We start from the raw sequence: 24,894 nt of genomic DNA on the forward strand, positions 1-24,894 counted from the left end.
GCTTTGATATCTGCTCAGATACTAAGTAGGGAAAAGGACTGAGACTAGTAGTTTGGGAGTGGCACCTGTAGTGATAAGAAGACCCAGAATGTTCGTACTTTATGCCTCTAGATGCCCCCAAACAATGCACTATCTGGGGCATTCTGGGAAAAGAAAATGGGAGCCACCCAAATCAGCTCTACCGCCCCCAACAGGGGGCGGGGATGCTCTTCATCTATTGTTATTTTCTTTACACCAATTATGGTTTTGAAACCTTTATCAAGTTTCGCTTTCATATACACACAGACTTATTTAGTCATCTTTGATTTCTTTCTGAATTAAAAAGCCCCCAGTGTTTCTAATACTTTCTTGTAGGGAAGGTGCTCCAATACCCCTTGAGCATTTCAGTTACCCTTTCCTGCACTATAAGAAAGGATAAGGAACAGATTATCCAGTGTAGGCCTGTCAGGGTTTCCCTTATGACCGGGACCCCCAGAGCAACCCCTTAAAGATCTCTTGCCTCCTTAGTCCTTAAGAGTCCCACCTTCCTTCTTTTACTTTTCCCTTTCCAGTAAGGTCAGGTTTAGGCTGTAGGTGTGGGGTGATTGAGACTCTAGACACTTGGGTGTTAACCACAACAGTTTACTAGTAAATTAAAGCAAGCAAATCACAACTAAGGGTATTTACACAATAGAGTTGAGTGACACAAAAGCATTAAGGGGAAAATAAAAATTGCAAAATGTAAGTTCATTTACCCTAACTGTACTTAGACTTCTCCAGGCTGCTTCTTCCTGCTCTCTCTTCAGGCTTCAGTATCCCCGACTCTGCTTTTACTGGCTCGCTCACTCTCTTTATATACCCTCCTCCCACAAAACCAAAAGTACTGTTTTAAACCTGAATAAATGAAACTTAACTGGGGAAATGAAATGGAAACTTAACCTGGGAAATGAAACTACTCAATTCAGGGATCCAAACAAAACAAAAACATCCAAACAAAAACAAAAACATCCAAAACAAAAACCATCCAAACAAAAAAAAAACTCCAGGCCTCTAGACCTGACCTTTTTCCTTGTCTCTGTAGGCCTCAAACCTTCACAAGGCCAAACAGAATAGTCACTGTTCTTTGGACCACTATACTATCCAAATGCCTAGGAAGAGAGAAACATCTTCACCTGGTACCTATAAGGTGGTGCTAGGCAAGCTTCCCTGGGAGGAATATCTCTCGGCGGGGGCCTGGAGAGAATGGCCTCAGATGTTGATCTCCGGGTCTGGGCAAGTTCATATGAAGGACAGCAGTACTAGAGGTACAGACCTCAAGATGTGCAAGGCCTTATAGGTCAAAACCAGCACTTTGTATTAGGCTCAAAAACACATTGGCAGCCAGGTCAGAACCACAGTTATATGTCTGGAATGCCTAGTTCCAGTTAAAGTTCTGGCTGCCACATTCTGCACTAGCTGCAGTTTCCAGACAGTCTTCAAAGGCAGCCCAACATAAAGCACATTGCAGTAATCTAATCTAAAGGTTACCAGAGCACAGACCAGTTTAACGTGCAGAGTTGGCGAATACGTTTGGGTGGCATTGCCTCCGTGAGTGTACTCCCCTCCCTAGAACATCTGCATTCCCCAGTGCAGGGGCCGGCAACGTAGAGATTTTGGATTACCATTCCCATAAACCATTTAGGGAGCAATCCTGTCAGATTTGCCCTTGGTACTTGTAAGCCTCGAAACTTGGAGACTTATGAGTAGGGCTGTGCACCGCTTCAGCCCGAGGCCTGAACTTCGAGTCGAATCGGGCTGCTTCAGGTCACTTTGTGCCCCTTCCAAGGCGAAGCAGAGTCACCATTTTTAAAATGACAACTTCCTGGAATTTCCAGGAGGTTGCCATTTTAAAAATGGAGACTCCCTGGAAGACGACGAGTTGCTGTGTATCCAGGCCTCAGGAGATGGTGGCAGTGGGGGCGGCGGTGGCATGGCGACAGAGAAGGGGCTGGGGAGTTGTGTGGGGGCAGCGGGGGGGGACCCAAAGCTGGGTTCACCATCTGAACCCCAGTTCAGGTTTGAGGTTGAGGAGGGTCAGGGGCCCTCCGAATCTGCCCAAGCCGAATAGGGCCCGGCTCGGAAGCTGTAAAGAAGCTTCGGAGTTGGATCGGGGGGTCCCTGCACAGCCCTACTCATGAGAATCTGGTACAGAGTGGGAAGCGCTGTGAAGGCCTCAGATCCAGGAATTTAAACCATCCAAACTCTGTCTAGGGGCTATAGGATTGCTCTCCCCGATACTTTCTTTTTGTATCAAACCGTATTGCTACTAAATAATTAAACAAATAAACAATACCTGCCCATTTGCCATGCTGGGAGTTGTAATCCAAAACATCTGGAGGACTCCACTGTTGGCTCCCATTTTTTCCTAGAATGCCCCCAAATGATGCAAAAACTGGGGCATTCTGGGAAGAGAAAATGGGGGTCAGCTCTGTGCCACCATCAGTAAAAGGTAAGCCCCCTCAACTTCTGAAGGCATAACGAATATGTATGAATGGGATAATGCCTCGAAATGGTACACACTCTTACTGGAACAACAGAAAACTGAACCAGACGGGGCCCATTCAGTTCAATATTTCACTTGTCTTGAAACAAAAGCACAGTCCTAATCTACTAATACACCCTACATTTCTTGTCCATGTCGCATAAAATGTTGTACTGACATGGGATGATTTTTTGTTTAGAGTTTTTCATTGTTTTTACTCTCGCACTACTCACCTCCCGGGTCTCGTTGTCCTGGATCAACGTGTACAGTGGGACCACACGGTTGATTTCTAGGAGCACTGGGAGAGGACTGAGCTGTTCTTTGCCTGGGCGCCGGCACAGGTGACAAGTAGAAGGGCAGCGTCCCTTTTCTTCACAGCGGATCTCCACACCTGACATCAGCTGATCGTCTGACAGCATCTGGGCAGCCAGCAGGCCTGAGAGGTAGGTGATGAACGGCATTGACTTCAGCTCCTTCTTGTTGCCAAGTTCAGTTGTTTCTGGTTGAGGGACAGAGCAGGGAGAGGGAAGGAGAAGAAAAGTAAAATTAAATACTTCAGTCCCAAGCAGAGTCTTCCACATAAGACAAGTAGGTTCTGCAACAAAATGTTGCAGCGTGGAGTATATCCTTGTCCAGCATACTACATTTCCATCCCAAAGACACATCACATTATGTGGCTGCTGAGCATGCTCTTAGAACTTAAGTTCATAGAATCAAAGGGTTGTAAGGGGCCTACAAGACAATCCAAGTCAAGAGAGCCCAGCCGATCTTAACCAGGCATGACGACGGAGTGTCACAGCTCCCACCAAAGCCTTTGAGTTGCAGTCCGTTTGGTGCCTCGGCATATGGATCTGCTCTCTTGGGAGTCTCATCATCGCCTTGTTTTGAAATACATGGGCTAAGTTCCTTTTATGGTCAGGCAAATGGTCAAACAAGTTACCAACTTTATCCCACCAGAGGAGGTGGCAACCCAACATGGTAGCCTGATAATTTGTGACCTTGAGGCCCATAGTAGCTGATGAATATATGCACCTGCCCAAGAAATCAAGATGAGGTCCCTTTTATCAACCGGAAAGGACTGTTGTCGACAAGAGCCCATGTGTGTGCTGCACAGAGTCCACAAAGAAGAACAACCAATGACAAATAAATCAATGCAAGATTCATTCATCTCTAAAGGCTGAGGAGAGAGCTCCCTGGAACCTTACCGCTCCGTCTGACTGACAGCAAAAGCCAACGCACACTGGATCAAAGGTAATCGCAGGAAGACTGTGTGAATTCCAACAAGCCAATCTTTCCATGGGATTAGAGCAGGGTTAGTTTTTCAGATAAATAAAACAGGCCTGTGAAGGAGACATCTCAGTGTGGGGAAGGAGAAATACAGACGCAGAAGGGAGTCAGGGAGAAGAAGAATTGGATTGGGTTACCGAAAGGGATTATGCTCTTGAGAGATGGCTCAAAGCCATTCAAAGGCTCTTTAAAAACTGGTTAAAATCAAGGAGATCAGAGAGGCAGGAGCACAGAGAGATGCACCCCCTCCCACTATTCTCAGTCTGGCAGAATTGGAGGTCGTTCTTTAAATAAAACAAACCATGAATTTAGCAAACAAAAATCAAACGAATTCCCATTTTCCCCAATGTCTGAATTGAAACTTAACATTCCAGACAGCAAGATGAAATGGGAACTGAGCTGTGTGTGTGTGTGTGTGTATGATGGAGAGCCTGTCATGAGAGCCCACAACGAGAGGAATGAGCTGACCTGGGTCACAGTAATGGGATACGGAGTTACCGGCTCCTTTCGTTGGTGGGTGATGGGTAGGCAGCTAGTAGGAACTAGGTAATGAATAATAATAATGCATCTACAAACACAAGGAGGGATAGGTGAGAGTTTGCAGCTGGGTTCCACCACCGCCCCTTTTTAAGACCACACCAGCTGTGTCCTTGGGAAATCTGGGGGGGGGGCTTTTTGCTCCCCTGGAAGACATGGAAACCCAAGGGCTGGGCAGTAGTCTGAGTGGTCACACGGGTCACCGGGCCATAGTCTTCCCCAATATGGCAGGACGTGTTTTATTTCTATTTAAGCTCGAGCAATGATTTCTAAGTTTGCATCTATACTACATAAATTAGCATATGCAAATGTTATGCAAATCTGTATCCGCTTTTCTCCTCTGTTTGGTGATGTCTTTCCTCTTTTTTTGGCAGTGTGTAAGTGCCCCCCCCTACACGACTGATCAACTGAACAACAACAACAAGTGCCCCCCCCCCCAGGGCCGCGGTGGCTTAGTGGTTAAGACGCTGAACTGCAGACTGGAAGGTCGGCAGGTCAGCAGTTCAAGACCCGAGTGCCGCGTGAAGGAGTGAGCTCCCGTCTTCAGTCCCAGCTTCTGCCAACCTAGCAGCTCGAAAGCAAGAAATTGCAAGTAGATAAATAGGTACCACTTCGGTGGGAACAGTAACAGCGTTCCGTGCACCTCGGTGTTCAGTCATGCGGCCACATGACCACGGAAGCGTCTTCGGACAGCGCTGGCTCTTCGGCTTAGAAACGGGGATGAGCACCGCACCCTAGAGTCGGACACGACTGGTTGGGGACACCTTTACCTTTTTTTAAGTGCCCCCCTCCCCCCCCCCCACAGGTAGAATGTCACAATATGGACAGTGAGATGCTTATGGGAAAGCAGAAACCTAAAGGGGCGTGAGAGCTCAAGCATGTATGTCTGCACACTGCATATGTAACGGCACAAACAGTATATACACGAAGCATCTGCATCTAAATCTCAAACTTCTTTCAGCTGGGGCACTCCGTACTGCCTTAAACCTGGATTCTACGAGTTTCTGCTGCCCTCCAGTGGAGTTATAGAGCGATGGCTTCTGGTGAGGGGAGGTGGGTGGCGGGGGGAGAAGAGGAACAAAAATAATTTCCTTTGCGGTCCCAGCAACCCCCATGTTTGCATTCCCGAGAAAGCCAAAGGTCTCTGAAACAGAGCTCCCCGGCTGCGCAGACCGCTGTGCCCAAACCAGTGCCTGAGTCATGTAAAAGACACAGGTCTTTGTTTGGTGTGACCTCAAGAAAGTGATAAAAGATGTCTCATAGCAGGGTAAGAGGAAAGCCCTCTTTGGTTGTGGTTTCACGCTCAAGACAAATTAAGGGTGCATACTTATGTACGTAACTTGAGGGGCGCGCCTGCTGTGGGAGCGCACGCCCACTCGCCGTATGGAGCGGAGATATGCCACCGTATTTTCTGGAGCAAGCTTAAAGGGAAAGGGGTGCTGTGTAAACACTAGCTATGCATAGCACTGATTGGCCGGAAACCCACTTGTCACCAGCTCACTCCCACCTTCCTTTCCAAAGCAGTGTTTCTGTTTCCTTAAATACACACACACACACACACACACACACACGTGTCAAATGCAAACAATTTAATAATTGTACATGCAGCACTTAAAAACGAAAACAAAAAAACATGGACGTCTTGAAGGATTGGGGTGTGGGGAGAGGCAGGGAAGACTACAAAAGGAACATTTCATTTGGTGGCCAGTGCGCATCAAATGAGAAGCAGTGTAGGTTAGCGGTTAGAGTGTTAGCCTAGGACAGCCTTTTCCGACCCGGAACGCTCCTACAACTCCCACCCACTGTTGTTAGTAGCCATGCCAGCTGGGGATGATGGGAGCTGTAGTCTCAAACGTCCAGATGGCACAAGGCCTGGGGAAGGCTGTCCTGCGGCCAGGGAGACCCAGGTCATTATCGCTCGGCCTCTCTCTCAACTACCAGGGTTGCTGAATGCATGTGTAAGGTCCTGTGTGTATCTTGAACTCAGATCTCGAGCACCTTGCCTTCTGAAGCACTAGGGTTGTGGTCCCTCTGTCAGGCAGCCCTGGTTCAGTGAGTCAACAACATTCTCTAGCCTGAAGTACTGCCCTGAGTGCCATCAACAATGGAGACACCCCAGGCCCAATACACCTTTCCTTACAAGTCCGGTCTAAGGACTGAGCATCGCTTCAAGTAACAACACAACCTGCCTAAATCAGACGTGGGCAGCTTGTAGCCTTCCAGATGATTGGCCTACAGTTCCCATGGTCCCTCACCATTGGCTCTGCTGGTGAGCTTTGATGGGAGTTGAGGCCCTTCAAATGTTTTGGCCCTGCACGTTGCCCACCTCTGATGACTTCTTGCTGACCTCCAGCCTGGCTTGAGACCACATCTGGCCCATTTGACTAGTGCAGACTCCTTCCAGATGTCTTGGGAGGTGAGCCAGGAGCGATGAGATCAGCCAGACGTGGTGAGGACCAGAGGACAAATCAGGAGGCAGGACAAAAGAATAACCAAGAATGCAGGAAGGGGCACACCTAAGTTAGAATCATAGAATAGTAAGGTTGGAAGGGGCCTATAAGACCATCGAGTCCAACCCCCTGCTCAAGTTGAGAAAGACCTTGTTACTTAAGCCAGGCTCGACTCCCCTCTAAAGCAGATAAACAGAACACACACATCCCAAACACAAGCCAATGCCCCCTCAGTCTTCAACACACAGGCAAATGAACATTCTTTGTGACAGGGTGACTCGACCATCATACAGACTGGATCGGAAACATTTCTTGGGATGTACTAAAATGAATGATGCTGTATGGCCATTGGGCAGCCCAACACCCTTGTTTCACTGTGTTTCTGTGGTCATCCCAAGAGCAGTTTTGTAGCCTGCTATATGATCATTCAGAACCAAGGCATTTCAGTACCATCTGGTGTCACTCTTTTGGAGTATGAGCATTCTCAGCCCAACCAATGAGATATTAAGTAGTGCTGTGCCAAAAAATGTCTCCCCCATTTTTTTTTTATCATTCTCTTTCAATTTGACAGAAAAAAAATGCTTCTGAAAGACATTTAAAGGAGGAGAAATTTTGGGGAAATTCTCATGGGTTGGGTTGGGGGTTCTTGTCCTTACTTTACTTATGAGTTGGCTGAGGAGCATGTCCTGTCTGTCATTGTACAGTGATCTCTGTACTCTCCTTGGCTTCCCGCACTTCAGTTAAAGCCATCATGAGGAAGTCATCCTGGGGCAATTCGTCCCATGGGGCTTTTTCAGTTCAGAAAGTGCAGGTGGCCTGGGAGGCTGCAGAGCAATGGAAAGGTGTGTGACGGAGAGAGAGAACACACACAGCACCCTCGGCCACCTTGCAGTGATTATGCAAGCTCAAAAATACCACCAAAAGAAATGCAAAATTCTGCCTCAGAAAAGTGGAAGCCTCCACACAGGTGATGCTGTTCCCACCTACAGAAGCAGAGCGGTAAACCAAAAACTCTTAGGAAAAAAGAAAGCTGTGCTACAACCCCTGCCAATGGTGAGCCCTACCTGTGAGAAACTGATGGAGAATTTCTCCTCCCCTAGGAGAAATGTGGTGAAATTGTGTGTGTGTGTGTGTGTGTGTGTCCCATTTGTCTGCGTACAAATAGGCTGGAGAATTTTGAGAGGCTGTTTGTCCACGGCTCTGACATTAAGGACTCCCATGCCTCCAGACCAGCAAAGGATCACACACAAACCAAAAAGGGGTGGTTTGAGAGCAGACCTGCCCTCCAAGGTTTAAAGAGAGGTCAGTTTCACTCACAAGTGGTTGGAAATTTGTTTGCAAGTATCACAAGCAAAACAAAAACACACCTACAGCTTTAAAATAATATCCATCCAGCTTAAAAAGAAAATAACCTGTTTAATAATTTTTGATGTGTTCCCCAGTTTTAAACTTGTTTGCTGCTTTGGGAAGCTACGTTGCATTGCGGGAGAATAATCTTGTAATCAAATCAGTCTACGGGCAGCCCTCTGCCTCCCCACCACTATAAAAACGGAAAGGGACGAGAGACAGAAAAGGCTACCCGATCAAACCAAGCATTTGCAGGGCACACGCTCCTGTAAATGAATGAAGGCGCAGCGCTGTGCATGTTTAGACGGGGGGAAAACATGTCCTCTATGGCAAACGTAGACAGTGTATTAAGAAGCTGAGACATCACCTTGCAGACAAAGGTCCGTCTAATCAAAGCTGTGGTTTTCCCAGTAGTAACGTATGGCTGTGAGAGCTGGACTATAAGGAAGGCTGAGCGCCGAAGAATTGATGCCTTCGAACTGTGGTGCTGGAGAAGACTCTTACGAGTCCCCTGGACTGCAAGGAGGTCAAATCCATCCTAAAGGAAACCAACCCTGACTGCTCGTTGGAAGGCCAGATACTGAAGGTGAAGCTCAAATATTTTGGCCACCTAATGCGAAGAGAAAACTCCCTGGAAAAGACCCTGATGCTGGGAAAGACTGAAGGCAAAAGGAGAAGGGGACGGCAGAGGATGAGATGGCTAGATAGCATCACCGATGCAATGAATATGGACTTGAGCACGCTCCGGGAGAGAGCGCAGGACAGGAAGGCCTGGCGTGCCATGGTCCATGGGGTCACGAAGAGTCGGACACGACTGAATCACAACAAAAATTGTCCTACAACTCCCAGCATCCCCCAGACAGCATGGCTGGCTGGAGAGATGCTGGGCGTTGTAGGACTTTCTTTTCTTCCTGTCTATGCACGCATAGGATCGCGCCCTAAAGAACAAAACTCTGCAAAATAAAATAAAATAAAATAAATAAGCAGAAAGGACCCCGCGCCCCACAAAGCCGTCGCCTGGCGTCACGCAAATATAAACTCGCATTACACTCATGCATGCGAAGCCGGACGCTGCCCGCCCCCCGCGGCTGCAAGAAATAACGCCGGAACGCCCCGCGCGCTTTGCTCAGCCCGGCTGCCCGGGCGCGGAAGGACGCGGCCCGCAAACTACAGCTCCCGTGAGCGCCTGCGGCGAGGGGTGACGTGGCGGAGCGCGTGAGGGTGGGGCCGGAGGAGGGGCGCGGGGGGCCGGGGGGCCTCCCGCGCAGGCGCACGGCGCGGCGGGGACAAAGGCTCGGTGCAGCTGCGGGTGGAAGAGAGCGCGGCAGGTAGGGAGGGGCGCCATGGGGGACGCGAGGGGGCCGGGGGAGACCCCAGCCGCCGCCCGCCCATTTACCCTGAGGCCACCCGGACCCCCTGCTCACCCCCAGCCAGCAGACGCTGCGCACTGCACCCCCCCCCCCCGGTGCATTGCTGCGCGGGCTCCTTTGCAACCTGCGCACCTTTGGCCGCGCAAAGACAGCCACGCGCGGCCGCTGCAGAGAGTGCCCCGGCTTCCTGCCTGGAGGGGGGCCCGTCCTGGTGCGTTGTAGCGGGGGGGGGGTAAAAGGGGTGGGTGGGCTGGAGAAGTCACGTGACGCCTTAAAAGCGATACGAGGTTTATTGTGGTGCAATGTGCCACAATGTGCGCCAGTGAAACGGTGTGCCAGTGAAACGGTGTGCCAGTGAGAGGGTGCACAGCGTGCGCCAGTTTCACGGTGCGCTAGTGAAATGGTGTGCCAGTGAGAGGGTGCGTGGCGTGCGCCAGTGAGAGGGTGTGTGGTGTGCGCCAGTGAAACAGTGCGCCAGTGAGAGGGTGTGCAGCGTGCGCCAGTGAAACGGTGTGCCAGTGAGAGGGTGCACGGTGTGCGCCAGTGATACAGTGCGCCAGTGAAAGGGTGCGCGGCGTGCGCCAGTGAAAGGGTGTGCAGCGTGCACCAGTAAAACAGTGTGCCAGTGAGAGGGTGTGTGGCGTGCGCCAGTGAAACGGTGCGCCAGTGAAACGGTGCGCAGCGTGCGCCAGTGAAAGGGTGTGCGTTGTGTGCAACAGGAGCCCTTGGTAGCAGATGCACAGGCTCCCTCCAGAGAAGCATCCAGGCCCCCACGCTGTGCCATGTTAGGCATGTCTGCTCAGGAGGAACTTCCCGTTGCGTTCAGTGGGATTTACGCCCCAATAATGTGGGTAGGATTGCAGCTTTAGGATTGCCTGATCCACGGCTGCATGCAGCTTTGAGCGTGGTTTGCCCCACACGCAACAGAGGCCCACTGCAGTGGCCACGTAAAGAACCCCCTTCCCTCAAAGGGACTAGCAGCATACCACCCATTGGTAATCTTTCCAGTCTATAAACTACGGAGCTTTACTAGCTTGTTCCTTATCACTGTTGTCTCAAGCAATGAGGACTATAATCTCCAGCTCCCAGGAGGCCAGACACTGGTCCAGACAGAGCGACATAGAGGCCCCTGAAACAGTCACACCTCGGTCTCATAGAGAACTGTGGATCACACGTGCACTCTTGCACACAGCTATCTCAGCACAAATACTTGGCAGAAAAGACACATGCCCTCTATCTAAGTCTCAACCTCCTAGCCTCCAGGTGTAAATTCTTCAATCTCACCAATTCTCCAAGGTAGCGTGGTGTAGTGGTAAGAGTGCTGGAGTTAGACTGGGCAGGCCTGGGTTCAAATCACTGCTCAGCCACAACGTTTATGGGGTGATCATGGGCCAGTCTCGGCCTTTTAGGCTAATCTCCCTCACGGGGCTGTTGTAAGGATTTAAAAGGTAGCGGTGCATGCCACCTTGAGCTGTTTGCAGGAACGGTGGGATAGTAAAAGTAACCATATTATATCAATACATGTTGATATAATTCTTGAAGGCTCATAATATATTCTCTCTCACACATGTCTATGCAGCCTACTCATCAAAAGCATATTGGGTTTGTAGTGACCACCGGCTCAAATGCAGCATTTTTGAGAACAACAATGCACATATTCCCTTCTCCTGCCATAAAATATACAAATTGTAAATTATCCTCATCTTGGAGGATCATAGAACCCAAGGTAGATCGATAGCTTGGAAAATATGCGGGTAAGGGGAGATATGATAGAGGTCTACAAAATTATGCATGGTGTGGAGAATGTGGACGGGGAGACACTTTTCTCCCTCTCTCAAAATGTTAGAACCCAATGGGGTCATCCCATGAAGCTGATTGGTGGGAGATCCAGGACAGATAAAAGGAACGAGTTCTTCACATAGCACATAGTTAAACTATGGGATTCGCTACCACAGGAAGTAGTGATGGCCACCAATTCAGATGGCTTTAAAAGGGGTTTAGAGATATTCCTGGAGGAAAAGGCTATCAATGGCTACTAGTCCTGATGGCTGTGTGCTACCTCCAGGAACAGAGGCAATGAGCCTAGGTACACCAGTTGCTGGGGAACATGGGTGGGAGGGTGCTGTTGCGCTCATGCCCTGCTTGTGGGTTCCTGGTCGACAGCCGGTTGACCACTGTATGAACAGAAGCTTGACTAGATGGACCCTTGGCCTGATCCAGCAGGGCTCTTATGTTACGATAGATCTGTTAGAACACCGAGCCCAGACACGCTTTGATCCACAGGTCCTGCTCAGACTGCCTAATGGTGAGCATCACAGAACAGGAACTATGCTAATAGTGTCCCTGTGTTATAGAAACACATAAGGTTGCCATCTTTTCTTCTTTTAAAATGCTGGTGGTGATGACTGCTCAGCCACTGTGCATGGCACTTTAGATAGTACATGAAGACAGATCCCTGCCCTGAGGAGCTTACACTCCAAACCAGAGCTGGCCGTCCAGATGTTCTGGCCTCAGCATTGGCTATCTTGACTAGGGTTATTGGGAGTTGTAGGCCAAAACATCTGGAGGACCACAAGTTCCCCGCCCCGGTCTAAACTTTGACACAGGGAAAGTGGCACAAAGTGCCGTCTGGTAAGCGAGAGCAATATGTTCATGCTTGGGTGAACGGTTGGACATGAGAATTAGGGGGTTTTGTCCAAGACTTGGGTTTAGCGGAGGGCTTTGAAGAAGGGAAGAGAGGAGGCATCATGCAGCAGCAGGGACAGTACCAAAAGCTGGCAATGCTAGAGACACACCTCACAATGCATCCCTTGTTTTAAAAGAACACCCCCTTATTCATCGACATGATAGCTACAAAGGCAGAAATGTAGGAGAAGGAAAGAAGACAGCAATGCAGTCACAGAGCTGAAAATGAAAGTAAATATAGGAAAGCAGAGTTGCTGGACACCTGAGACAAAACGGCTTCAGCGTCTCCAAAACTTCTCTTTGGGAAACAGAAGTGGGCCTTTAACCGCCACTGCTGCCTCTTCTCCTGCATGGGCATGTTTTGGGAGTGGGAGAGGTGAAAGGTCCTTTTCAGTGTACCAGGAAAAGGACAGAAGAGGGAGGGCTTTTGAACTGTGCCTGGATTTCTAGGTTTGGCATTGCGGCCCTTGACTGATAATGGATAGGGATGTTCTGAGGCAAATCTCTCCTAACTGCTCCTCTTCACTGCATAACCTACAGATTCCTGGAGGGTTTCTTTGCTGTTTGAAGGCGCCATTAGTGCCATTTACCTTATCCACATTCTCGTGGAGCCTTGCTATTGAAACATCCCATCACTTGCTGTAGCACAGTCACATGTTTTTGCTAAGCAGTCTTCAAGTGACCACATTTTCCACGGTTCACGGGCGCTGGTGGACCGGTCGACCCAGCTGAAAAGTCTCACTTGAGAGAATTTTCGCTGAGCTATTGGTGATCCCCCAGTTTCTTTCACCAAGCACGCTCAGAGAGGTTTATGTGGCTGGAAGCTACCGTTAAAACTGCTAGCAATGGAGTTTATGGCTTCCTTGTGTTAACATAGTCACACACAGAGCTGAGGTCACGATGCTGCATGCTATTCCTAATCCAGATCCCCCCTTCCTATATATTTGCCTATATGTTGACCTTAAAAAAAAAAAAAAAGATACTAAGATTCTGGGTTGAAAGAGGTTATGAACTGGTCAAATTGTGAGTGTATGAGCCACAGAAGTTTAGCGGTAGCCCGGGTGGCCACAGTGGAGCAAAGTGGTGGAGAAGGGGGAAGTGTGATTTTCATTTGAGTATGCAGCAGAATGCCCTGAAAAATCCCCTACCCATGTTGTGGGGTCGTTTACCCTGCAACCTCCTCTCTGCTTAATCCTTCTACTTGCTGCATGGCTTTGCAACTTACCCCAGCCATTCTTCCCCCTCTGCAACCCTCTTTCAAAACACAGCAAACGTATGTCCAAAATCTCTGCAGAGAAGCTGTAGGCTTCTTGGGGGAAGTCAAACACTCCTTCCCTCGGCCCACCACTACTCGGCCCCCACAAACCAGCCCCTCCCCTCGCCGCTTTTAAGATCGTCTCCAACCCAGTTCTGCCACCATGCGTTAAGTTCACCCCCGATTCCATATAAGGTTGTCCAGTGAACCCAAGAGCAGAGGAGGCAGTCTGTGTAGTATAATTTAATATTCTTGGGTACCTTTGTTTGCTGTGTTGGTGGCTTTGTCCTTGTGCAAGCAAGCATCTGCAAATGAAACTAATTAGAAAATAACAAAACTGGCTAAATGTGCTTTTACAGGGTAAGAGAGAAGAAAATGGTGACAAGGAAATGATACTCCAGCGGTAGTTTTTATCTGAATTGGGTCCCAACAAGATAATTGCACCCAACTGATAACAGCTCATGCTCGGCGTGGAAGGAAATGAAAATAACACCATCTTGATCTGCATAAGCTTGTTTTTATCTTTAGCTTTAAATTTCCCCTGATTAAAAAGCTAAGTGCAGCTTGGGAAATATTGGAGTTATTATTACTTTGATAATAAAAATACCTCTCGACACCTTATTGTACTATCTGAAGTATGGGGGAGGGGGGCTCTAAATTTGCTCACTGAGTGCAGTGTTGACCTCTCTCTCTCTCTCTCTCTCCAGCCTCAGGGAATTGCTGCTACTAGCGATACGTCACAAAGCCTGCTTCCATACCAATGTGGATCATCCACCTCGACTGAGGTAAAGACCAAGTGTTGGCCATAATGCTAAATGATTTCTAGTAAAGTCATCCCAACACACAGCATTGACAATGTGATTTGTCACCCATAAAAAGGCGACACTACTGGGTTTCCACCAACCGCAAATCTGCTGTTGTTAAAACAGCTTCGGTTACTGGATGGTACAGAAATGTAATGAATAAATAAAATAAAACTACCCACAGTTTATTGGTAATGAGTAGAACTCTGCTGAACGTACCAAGAGTCTGTTAGTAAGTGCTGCAATCCTCCTTCCCTTCAGGCCATCTAGCAATTCCCCTGCTATTTTGCCTCTCCAGACCAAAGTTTTGTAGGTGTTTGCTATGCCCACCATCAAAACCCTTTTGGCTCATACCTTACAGATTGCTGATCACAGGACGAAATGCACAATTTCTCTTAGCTTTCATGGAATGCCACCAACTAATAATTTCTCCACCTTTTGGAGCCAGTTTGAGGAGCTTATTTCATAAAAATTGGTTTTTTTATGTGCCAATAACAGAACAACAACAACAACAGGCTGGAAATAGATTTCTAGCAATTTAGGTGTTTTCTTGCATCCAGGAAATGTAATCCTCAGATGCTAGTTTTCTAAGTATTTCTGTAGAACTGTTTCTATAGAGGCGGGGCTTGGTAATGTGAGCGCCCCCATATGCTTTTCAAAAATGGTACACTCCAGAGGCGTCTGGATCTCAATTTTGAGGATTTGAGATCTCAAAATATGCTCTCTCAAAGACAGCCCAAGCAGGGATCCCATTTGAACCACCCAGCACAGAGATCGTTCTTCTATTTGAGCAAAGTGCTCTTCCCATATTGGCTGCCTCTTCATCCTTTTCAGCAATTGGCAAAGAGATAAGGAGCGCCGCCAGCAGCACCAGACAGGCGGCTTAACAAGATCAGCCTCGGATGGCCTTCTCTCTGTCCCATCAGCCAGGACAGCTAGACTGGTGGGGACGAGGGAGAGGGCCTTTTCTGTGGTGGCCCCCACTCTGTGGAACTCCCTCCCTAGGGAACTCGGTCATGCCCCCTCTTTAATGAGCTTCTGTCGTGCATTAAAAACGTGGTTGTTCAGGCAGGCATTTGGGGTGGGTTAGGGTATTTTAGAAAATGTTTTTATGGTAGAATTTTATTGTTTTAAACTGTTTTATTGTATGTTGTACATCGCCCAGAGTGGCTGGGTGACCAGCCAGATGGGCAATTAATAAATTTAATAATAATAAATAATAATAAAATAAAGATCCCTCCAGCTTTCCATCTTGGGATCTCTTCACATGTTACGTTTTGATAGGTATGAACTACAGACATATGTGGCATGTACCAGCTAAAATCGACAACATCTAATTTTACCATGTGTTCTTACTGTCAACCCATGGCAAAAGGCTTGACCTAAATTCAAACGTTAACAGTTTTAATAAGTACCCGCTATGGGTCTGTGATGTATGAAGCATCCCTCAGATGCGTTATGAAGGTTTAAGCAAACTCAAGAGGAAGGAGAGAAAACGAAAGAAGCCTAAATAATAATTCTTAAATGTACCTTGCACACGTTTAGCCAGGAGAAGAGAGAATATGATAACCATCTTCAAATATTTGAAAGGCTGCCACGTAGATAAATGAGCAAATTTGTGTTCTGTTGCTTCAGAAGGTAGAACCCAAGCTATTGAGCTAAAATTGCCAAGAAAACGGATTCCAACTAAACATTAGGGAAAATGTCCTGATGGTATGAGCTGTTTGCTTCAGAATGTGGAGGACTCTCTTGTTGGAGGCTTTTAAGCAGAGGTTGGGTGGTCACCTATTAGGGTTGTTGTAGCAATGAAATTCCTGCACTGGCAGTGGGTTGGACTAGATGACCTTTGAGAACCCTTCCAACTCTGTGATTCTGTCTTCATGTCTTCTGAGAACCAAAGGGGTGTGTGTGATGGGGTTGAGGGATAGTGGTCATGCAGGAACATAGGAAGCTGTTTTATACAGCGTCAGACAATTGGTCCATGTAACTCAGTTCTGTTGACACTAACGGGTAGCAGCCCTCCCATCATCTGCTACCTGATAGCTTTAAATAAAAATGCTGGGGATTAAATTGGAGACCCTTTTTGTTAAAACGTGTGCCCTACCACTGAGCTACAGTCCTTTGCCACTGCAAATCTAGCAGAAGTATGGAGATCATCTTCACCGTCTCTATCATATCACATAATAGCTTAATGATGCTGCCTGTTTTGTGTTCTTTTTCAATGGCTGGTTGCTTTGAAGGAAGCACAGCTGGAATCCTACAGCGGAAGAATATAATATAAAGGAAAGTGGGTAGGGAAGTGCTTAAAGGAACCTGGACAACAATATGGCCTCATTAGATTGTCTTGATATGTGCGCTGTTACAAGACCATTAAAATATAAGAGAGGGAAGGTGGAAGCATGGTACCAAAAGGGAGGGGGGCAGCTGTCTAGACAATTCTGGGAAATGAAAGATGCAGGATATTTGCCTTTTTAAAAAAGGAGCTGATTAACCCCTGCTGTCCCAGTACCACTTGGCACACTGATGCTTGCCTTTAGCAGAGTACAGAGCCTGCTAGGCAGAAATACATCCCTGGCTTCCACTGATGTCTCTGACTTTGGATAATTGTTTTGGCTGGCTAATTTTCAGGGTAGCAGATTGCATCCACCCAGTCCATTTCCCTTGTTTGTGTCATCTGAATCCCAAGTTTCCACAGTTGGCACAGGGATACCTGGTCTGATTTTCTCAGGCAGCATAGGAAGGTTCTTATTTTGCAGTTCCTGATCTCCTACAAACTGTACAGCCCTACTGGTGCGAATGTATATGAACACATGAAGTTGCCATAGATGGCGTCTGACCATTCATCTATCTAGCCCGGTGTTGTCTACTCTGACTGGCAGCAGCTCTCCAGGGTCTCAGGCAGAGACGGGTCTTTCCCTTCATTTGCTATGTGATCCCTTTAGACTGGAGATGCCAGGAAATGCAAAGGCGGTGTCCTACTACTGAAATACAGTCCCTCTCCCAAATGCTAAGTTCCCCCTGCCCCCAGCTGTTTCCTTCTTAGGCCACTGACTTCTAATTTACCATATCCATCATGCTTCCCCCCCCCCCTTTACCTCCCCTGTTCAAAGCTTTCTGCTTCTCTAGAATTTGAGCAGCAAAAGACTCTCCACTAGATCTGATATTGTTAATGATTGCCTTCCCCAGTCCTGATCCCACAATGTAGGTTTTTGTTGTTGTTGTTTTTGGACATCCTGATGCAGTGTAAGGAAGGGACATGAGTGCAGCACAATATGAAGTCTCGTAAATATATTTGAGTGCATCTCGCCAAAGACATTAGGGCACCTTGGCTCTGGACACTACCACAGTCTTCACGGCCACTCCTACTGCTGCCATCTCCTTTACTGCACTACAACCTGCTATTAGACCTGAAAGACAGATGGGCCTAATAACAAGTAGCTGCATTTTTTTCACCAGCGGAACAATGGAAGCTTGGGGGGCGGGATAGAGATTGAGAGAAAGGTGCATGGGGGGAGGGGAGGGCGCAACAACCCATCTTTCGGTCTTGCTGCTCTTATCAAAATGAAAGCATCCCCCAGTGTTGAAATGCAATCTTCCTGAGTCATAGCTATTTAGGCCTTTACTTTAACCAATGACTACTAGTCATGGTGATGGCAGTATACTGTATATTCCAGGATCAGAAGCAGCATGCCTCTAAATACCAGCTACTCAGGAAGAGCAGCACAGGGGGACTAATTGGCCTTGTGACTTGCTTGGGGGTTCTCCAGAGGCACCTGGGTGGCCACTCTGAGAAACAGGATGTATTAACAAGATCAGCCTCGGATGGCCTTCTCTCTGTCCCGTCAGCCAGGACAGCTAGACTGGTGGGGACGAGGGAGAGGGCCTTCTCTGTGGTGGCCCCCACTCTGTGGAACTCCCTCCCTAGGGAACTCCGCCATGTCCTCTCTTTAATGAGCTTCCGCTGCACATTAAAAACGTGGTTGTTCAGGCAGGCATTTGAGGTGGGTTAGGGTATTTTTAGAAATATGGTGTTTTTTACCATAGAATTTTATAGTTTTAAACTGTTTTATTATACACTTTGTACATCGCCCAGAGTGGCTGGATGACCAGCCAGATGGACGATTAATACATTTAATAAATAAATAAATAAATAAATATTTATTACATTCCTATACCACCCGATAAGCCAAAGTTCTCGGCTGGTCCAGGATGTTGGTCTAGTAGATCTTTGGTTTGATCCTGTAGGGATCTTCTTCTGTTTTATTGGAAATCAGAAGCCGACATCCCACAACCCAGAAAGCCATTGTCTGAAAGTCCACTACAAGCTGAACATGTTCAATACATTTAAATAGTATTCAGCCGAATCTCATCGAACAGGTCTGTCTTGTGAGACAAGTTTCTTTTAGCATGGTCTCCAAACAGTAACTTTCTGTTTGAGACGGATATTACTACTTAGGATTGTTTAGAGCCCTTGTGCCAGACAGATGACTCAAAGGCTATCGAGCATCCAGATCCCTGAGCTTCTTTCAGACGTTTGGCCACTTGTGAGCTTTTTCCATTTGGGCCAGCTTGGCAGCATGGCTTACATTTTAAACGCCATGCTACATCTTTAGCACATGGCTTTCTTTAGTGCGATTAAGAATAAATACATATTTGAATATTGTGTGTGTGTGTGTGTGTGTGTTTGAACTTTAAGCCACCCAAGCCTTAAGGTCGTAAAGATCTAATGAAATACTTGCAAAATATGGAAGAGCATGTTACGATACACGTGTGGGATATTTGCTGGCAGTAGGTAGGGGGATATTTAAAACAAAAAGTCTCTCCCAGCTTGGTTCAAGTCTTAAAACATTTAGTGAGCACTACAATCTTTGCTAGCAAGGCATAAGACGTAGATGCTTGACTTTAGAAAACAACAACAAAAAATCAACGGGATGGGTATATCCTGCTTGTGGGCGTCCCATGGGCAGCTGGTTGGCTGCTGGGTGAACAGTATGCTGGACTAGATGGACCCTTGGTCTGATCCAGCATGGCTCTTCTTATGTTCTTTATTCAATAAATAAAGGTACCTCTTTTTGTTAGAACCATCTGTCTCCCCTTCCTTCCCTTGCACAAAGGGGATATGGGTTTGGTCAGCTTTGCATGTGACCCAGGGGGAGAGGGATGCTGGAGAAATTCAAGATGGATTAAAATGAGCTCAGATTTCTAAGAATCTGACCTGTTGTTGTGTGTTGTTTTTTTTAAAAAAATAATAATTAAAAATACAATAAAAAAAGGAATCTGACCTGCAGAATCTACTGCAGAGCGCCCCCCTCAGGCCGTGCAGAGTCTGTGGACTTTCGGATGACTTTTTTTACTTTCCCAAAATTTACTCCTATAAATCTGTAGAACAAATACTAAGTTTCTGCTGAGGAAACGTTGGATGGGACAACACACTAAACGTTATGAACCGAAATAAATTATGTAATAGAAGAATGACTGAATCAACCTGATTGAATTGCTGTGTGTGCGCTGAATGGCAGCAATGAGAAATCCATCTCGTGTCCTTCTCTCCTCACAGGCAGGACCGGACGGGTTTGGAATAAATGGCCGCTGCCCCTCACCTCAACTCGGACGCGCTCCGTGAAGTCTTGGAATGCCCCATTTGCATGGAGTGCTTTACCGAGGAGCACTTCCGCCCAAAGCTGCTACACTGCGGACACACCATCTGCAAGCAGTGCTCGGAGAAGCTCCTGGCAAACAGCATCAATGGGATACGCTGCCCCTTCTGCAGCAAAGTCACAAGGATCACGGACCTGGCCCAGCTGACCGACAACCTGACGGTGCTGAAAATCATAGATACGGCGGGGCTCAGCGAGACGGTCGGCATCCTCATGTGCAAGGCCTGCGGGCGGCGGCTCCCCAAACATTTCTGCCGGAGCTGCGGCGTGGTCTTGTGCGAACCGTGCAAGGAGGCCGGGCATCTGCAGCAGGGACACGGCGTGGTCGCCATCAAAGAGGCAGCTGACGGACGAAGGAGGGAGTTTGGGGCCAGGCTCGGGCGTCTGCGCGAGCTCATGGGCGACGTGCAGAAGAGGAAAGCATCTCTGGAAGGCGTTTCGAAGGACCTTCAAGCGAGGCACAAAGCAGTGCTGCACGAGTACAGCAAAGAAGAGCGCAAAGTCCAGGATGAGCTGGCCAGGTCCCGCAAGTCCTTCACCAGCTCCCTCTCCGAGGTGGAGAAAGTGAACAGTCAGATCATGGAGGAGCAGGCTTATCTCCTGAACATTGCCGAGGTGCAGATAGTATCGCGGTGCGACTACTTCCTCGCCAAAATAAAGCAAGGGGATGTTGCCCTCCTGGAGGAGGAGGGTGACGAGGAGGAACCCGAACTGATGAGCAGCCTTCCCAAAGAGCTCACCCTGCAAGAGGTGGAGCTGCTGAAAGCGGGCCACGTCGGGCCACTGCAGATCGGACAAGTAGTCAAGAAACCTCGGAGCATCAACGTGGAGGAGTCGCTGATGGAGATGGCAGCAGCGGCCTCGGTGTCCTTCAGGGAGGCGGATGTGGCTGAGGAAGAGGCCGGCCCGTTGCCCAATGGCTCTTTGCCTGCCAAGCCTCGGATGCCGGACGCGGCCGCCAGCATCCAGCAGTGTCACTTCCTCAAGAGGATGGGCTCTAAAGGCAGCACGCCAGGAACGTTCAACCTGCCCGTCAGCCTGCACGTCACCCCCCAGGGGGAGGTGCTGGTGGCAGACCGTGGCAACTTCCGAATCCAAGTCTTCACCCGCAAGGGCTTCCTGAAGGAGATCCGCCGGAGCCCCAGCGGCATCGACAGCTTTGTGCTGAGCTTCCTCGGGGCGGATCTGCCCAACCTGACTCCCTTGTCGGTCACCATGAACTGCCACGGACTCATCGGCGTGACCGACAGCTACGACAATTCCGTGAAGGTGTACACGACCGACGGGCATTGTGTGGCGTGCCACAGGAGCCAGCTGAGCAAGCCCTGGGGCATCACCGCCCTTCCCTCGGGACAGTTTGTTGTGACTGATGTGGAAGGAGGAAAGCTGTGGTGTTTCACCGTGGACCGTGGCGTCGGGGTTGTGAAGTACAGCTGCTTGTGCAGTGCAGTGCGCCCCAAATTTGTCACCTGCGACACCGAAGGGACGATCTACTTCACCCAGGGGCTCGGCCTGAATCTCGAGAACCGCCAGCATGAACACCACTTGGAAGGGGGCTTTTCCATTGGTTCCGTTGGCCCAGATGGACAGCTTGGTCGGCAGATCAGCCACTTCTTCTCGGAGAACGAGGACTTCAGGTGCATTGCTGGGATGTGCGTGGACTCCCGGGGCGATCTGATTGTGGCGGACAGTAGCCGGAAAGAAATCTTGCATTTTCCCAAGGGGGGCGGCCATAACATTTTAATCCGAGAGGGACTCACGTGCCCGGTTGGCATAGCCATCACACCCAAGGGACAGCTCTTGGTCTTGGACTGTTGGGATCACTGCATTAAGATCTACAGTTACCACTTGAGGAGGTACTCCACGCCGTAGAGGGGAAAACGACGTGCCTCCTTTTGGGGCCTAGATTCTTCCATCGTCCAAAGCAAGGTTGACGTTGGTGCCATAGTTTTCAAGTAGACCATGCCGTAATCTTGCTTGAACTGGTGTAGCAGCCACCATGTCTGTGAGTGCACTTCGAAGACGTGTGTGTGTGTGCACGCACGCATGCACGTACGTTTAAAACAAAAATACAAAAAGTCCATCCCACAAATGCTGTCTAAAAGAGAGAGCCGGCGTTTGTGTTAATACTTACTTGTATTTAAACAGTAGCCAGAGGCAGTTGGGAACTTCGTGCGCATGAGTGAGTGGGCTGATGGGGGAGGGATGGAGCGTTCCAACTCTCCTCTGGATTCAGAAATGAAGTGGGCTGCCAGAGGAGGGAAGCCCCCTTCTCTGCACCCAGCACAGAAATGCAGTAGGCCGCTGCAAGAGGGAAAGAGCGCTCTCTCTCCCTTCTCTACCCTATAAGACTAGTAAAACTGTTGTGGGCTTGTTTACAAGCCTGTGTTAATAATGACTGTTCACCCCTGCCCTACACCAACAGGTCCTTATTGGGCCTCCACCAATGCATGTTTGCAGTGCTCGAGAACGGATATCCTTTCACTGTAGTAGTTGGTAGAACCTCCCCTCTATCAAATCCTTTAAAATGTCCAATTACGTAGTTGTAGCCAACCCATCACAGGAAAGCTTCACTGCCACAACTTTAGTTTAAAGCGAATTCCACCCCCTCTGTAGGATTCCATCTAGTCCTATGGTGCCAATACAGCCCCAACACTTGACACGTGTGTGTGTGTGTGTGTGTGTGTGAGAGAGAGAGAGAGAGAGAGGCTTTGAGCCCTTTGTTCAATGTGAAGTAGGTCTAGTGTGATTACGAACTCAAAGAAACTCTCTCCTGGGATTCTGCATTAATGAACATTTGTTTGAAGTGGCAACGAAAGAGTTGTAGGGCGGGAAAGGCAACCTTATGCAGGGTGGAATTGATTGGGCTTTTGTTTGTTATTCATGACTCTTGTGCTGTCTCTTGCTTGGAAAATGCCTTGGAAGGTCATGTTTCTTGTTGACACTTTGTCAGGGGAAGGAGGAATTGGAGTAAACAAGATCAAATGTGACAAATGATATGTTTAACTGTGCACCTTCAATATCCTGCATTCCACACCACTGCGCTGCCTGATGGGTTTCCGCTAGTCTGCACCTCATGCGAAAACGACTTGTCTGTAAGATGGGGAAAAGGGGCTTCTTATTTTATTACGCAGAAGCGTTCTCTCTCCCCCCTCTGCTGAGGCTTCACATCTCAGCTCCTTCCGCAGCAAAATGCCACATTGCCACTGATACTGTTAGGCCTTATTTAAAGCAACAGACGGGTTTTCTCATCAGCCGAAAGGCGTATGGCTTGGGTCAGATGAAGCGTGAAACCACAGCTGGGTGAGTAAGTACGCCCAAAGCGTCCCCATATCGGGCGAGCAACACACCCACCAATGTGTCTGAAATGGAAAGCCAGTGTAAATAGGACACCATTGCCCAGCGTTTATCTGCCAGAATGAACAGTGTTAGTAGGGCAGTTGCTAATGGTGGGACACTGGGAATGATTACGAGCTGCTTATGTGGTGGCTTCGTTTGCTAGCGGGTGAAATTTCTGTCATCTTCCCAAAAGCCACAGCCACATGGCCCTTGGATTCTCAAAATAGGGTGCAGAGAGCTAGCCACAATATATGGGTTTGCACTCTTATTGTGACAAGTGTTTTGGACAAGTGTTTTGGAACCTCACATTCTCTGGATATGGCAGGTCTTAATCAGGACAGGAAGTATCGAAGGGTATCCCTTGGCTTCCATTGTAGCCATGAGAGCTGGACACAGGCATCCTTCCTCCCAATTTATTCCTGTGGGGTGGGGACCGGCAAGCTGCTCTCACTTCAAGCTTGTTTTGATTTTTTTCTTAGAAGTGAAGTCAAAGAGCAGAATTACAGCTTACGGTGAGGAATGCAAAACCAGCAGGAGTTCAAATGAAGGGTTGAGACACACACATTTGGCAATCTCTCAAGAAGGCGATCGGAGATCTTATTTTGTGTAAGCATTTGTGGCTAGTACCTCTGGAACTCTGCCCTAAATATTCCCAATTCTGCACCTGGAATAGGTTCTGTAGACTGGACAAACGTCCATGTCCATCTTTACAGCCTGCACACTAGCATATTGCGTTTTTTTTAGCTGTGTGATGTGATGGAGAGAAGAGTGTGGAGGGGGAGGGAAATGAGCTGTGCATGTGGTTAGGGAGACAGACGTTGTGGTTGATAGCTTTGACAAGTGGAGAAGTCTCCCTTGCCCCTACAACCCCTAACTCAAGCTGCCACATTTTCACGTTTTTCTTTGCCATAATGGGGGTTAGAAGCTTGCTTTGACTTGCATGTGAGCTGAGCTTCTTATGCAGGAATCCACTGTGGGATACAATACCCATCTGCAACACAGAAAGGGCCTTCTAGTCCTCCCCCCACTCATATCCGGATTATGGAGTAGATTGCATTTGTGGTAACACCCCCAATACAGGGGAGTGACACCCTCCCAGATGCATGCCTGAAATGGAATAGTGGGTGACAGGAACTTCCCCTTCCTGTGTGGCAGATCTCTGCCAGAGGGATTTGATGGCTTCCATATGTAGAGACGATTCAGGCTGGAGACAATTACCTGGACGGGGAGCTCTTTTCTAATTGCTGTGCTGCCTTCACCCCTGGCCCTTTGATAAACATTACTTTTATGGCCGCTTCCTATCATTTTTGCATTTTGAAATGTCTGCTTTTATGAGCTGGCTGTTGCAAGGCAGCTTCTGCCAGACCGGCTCACGGAAGCAATATTGCCGCTGCTTCTTTTTTTAAATATAAATAAGCACTTGCTTTATACGCCATTCTAGGGAGCATCTTTTGTAGTAAATGTACCACTACAGAGAGCGTTTTGGAAAACCATAGATTCATTTAAGTGGACTTAAAGCCCACTCAGTTCTGCTGACGGAGCACTTGACTGCCAGGCTTTAGCCAAATAGCCACATCGCAATTTAAGCTAAGTCTCTGCCATCTGTTCCACTCTCCGATTGCGGGCGGGAGGTGGGTGGGGGGAGCGGGAGCAGCGGCAGCACA

The 24,894-nt window shown here is 48.4% G+C and overlaps 2 protein-coding genes across 2 annotated transcripts in view; one reads left to right on the plus strand and one right to left on the minus strand.

Moving 5' to 3' along the window:
• ASTN2 (astrotactin 2) overlaps positions 1 to 24,894 on the minus strand; it is a 668,315-nt gene that overhangs the window by 182,467 nt on the left and 460,954 nt on the right. The window contains exon 16 of the mRNA XM_084821224.1: positions 2,734 to 2,999. Within this exon, the coding sequence (XP_084677350.1) occupies positions 2,734 to 2,999 (266 nt within the window). The remainder of the gene's footprint in view (positions 1 to 2,733; positions 3,000 to 24,894) is intronic.
• TRIM32 (tripartite motif containing 32) lies at positions 9,404 to 22,895 on the plus strand. The gene is made up of 3 exons (XM_084821225.1): positions 9,404 to 9,449; positions 14,139 to 14,216; positions 19,792 to 22,895. Exon 3 carries the CDS (start codon positions 19,817 to 19,819, stop codon positions 21,761 to 21,763), a length of 1,947 nt encoding a protein of 648 aa, XP_084677351.1. The 5' UTR covers positions 9,404 to 9,449; positions 14,139 to 14,216; positions 19,792 to 19,816; the 3' UTR covers positions 21,764 to 22,895.

This window comes from Heloderma suspectum, chromosome 14, assembly GCF_057233095.1.
Source record: "Heloderma suspectum isolate Gila_16-S chromosome 14, 16-S_ref, whole genome shotgun sequence".
Taxonomy (NCBI): domain Eukaryota; kingdom Metazoa; phylum Chordata; class Lepidosauria; order Squamata; family Helodermatidae; genus Heloderma; species Heloderma suspectum.

Bases quoted from the DNA above. Each gene is read 5' to 3' on its own strand.
- TRIM32 (XM_084821225.1), top strand. From the start codon at position 19,817: ATGGCCGCTGCCCCTCACCTCAACTCGGACGCGCTCCGTGAAGTCTTG.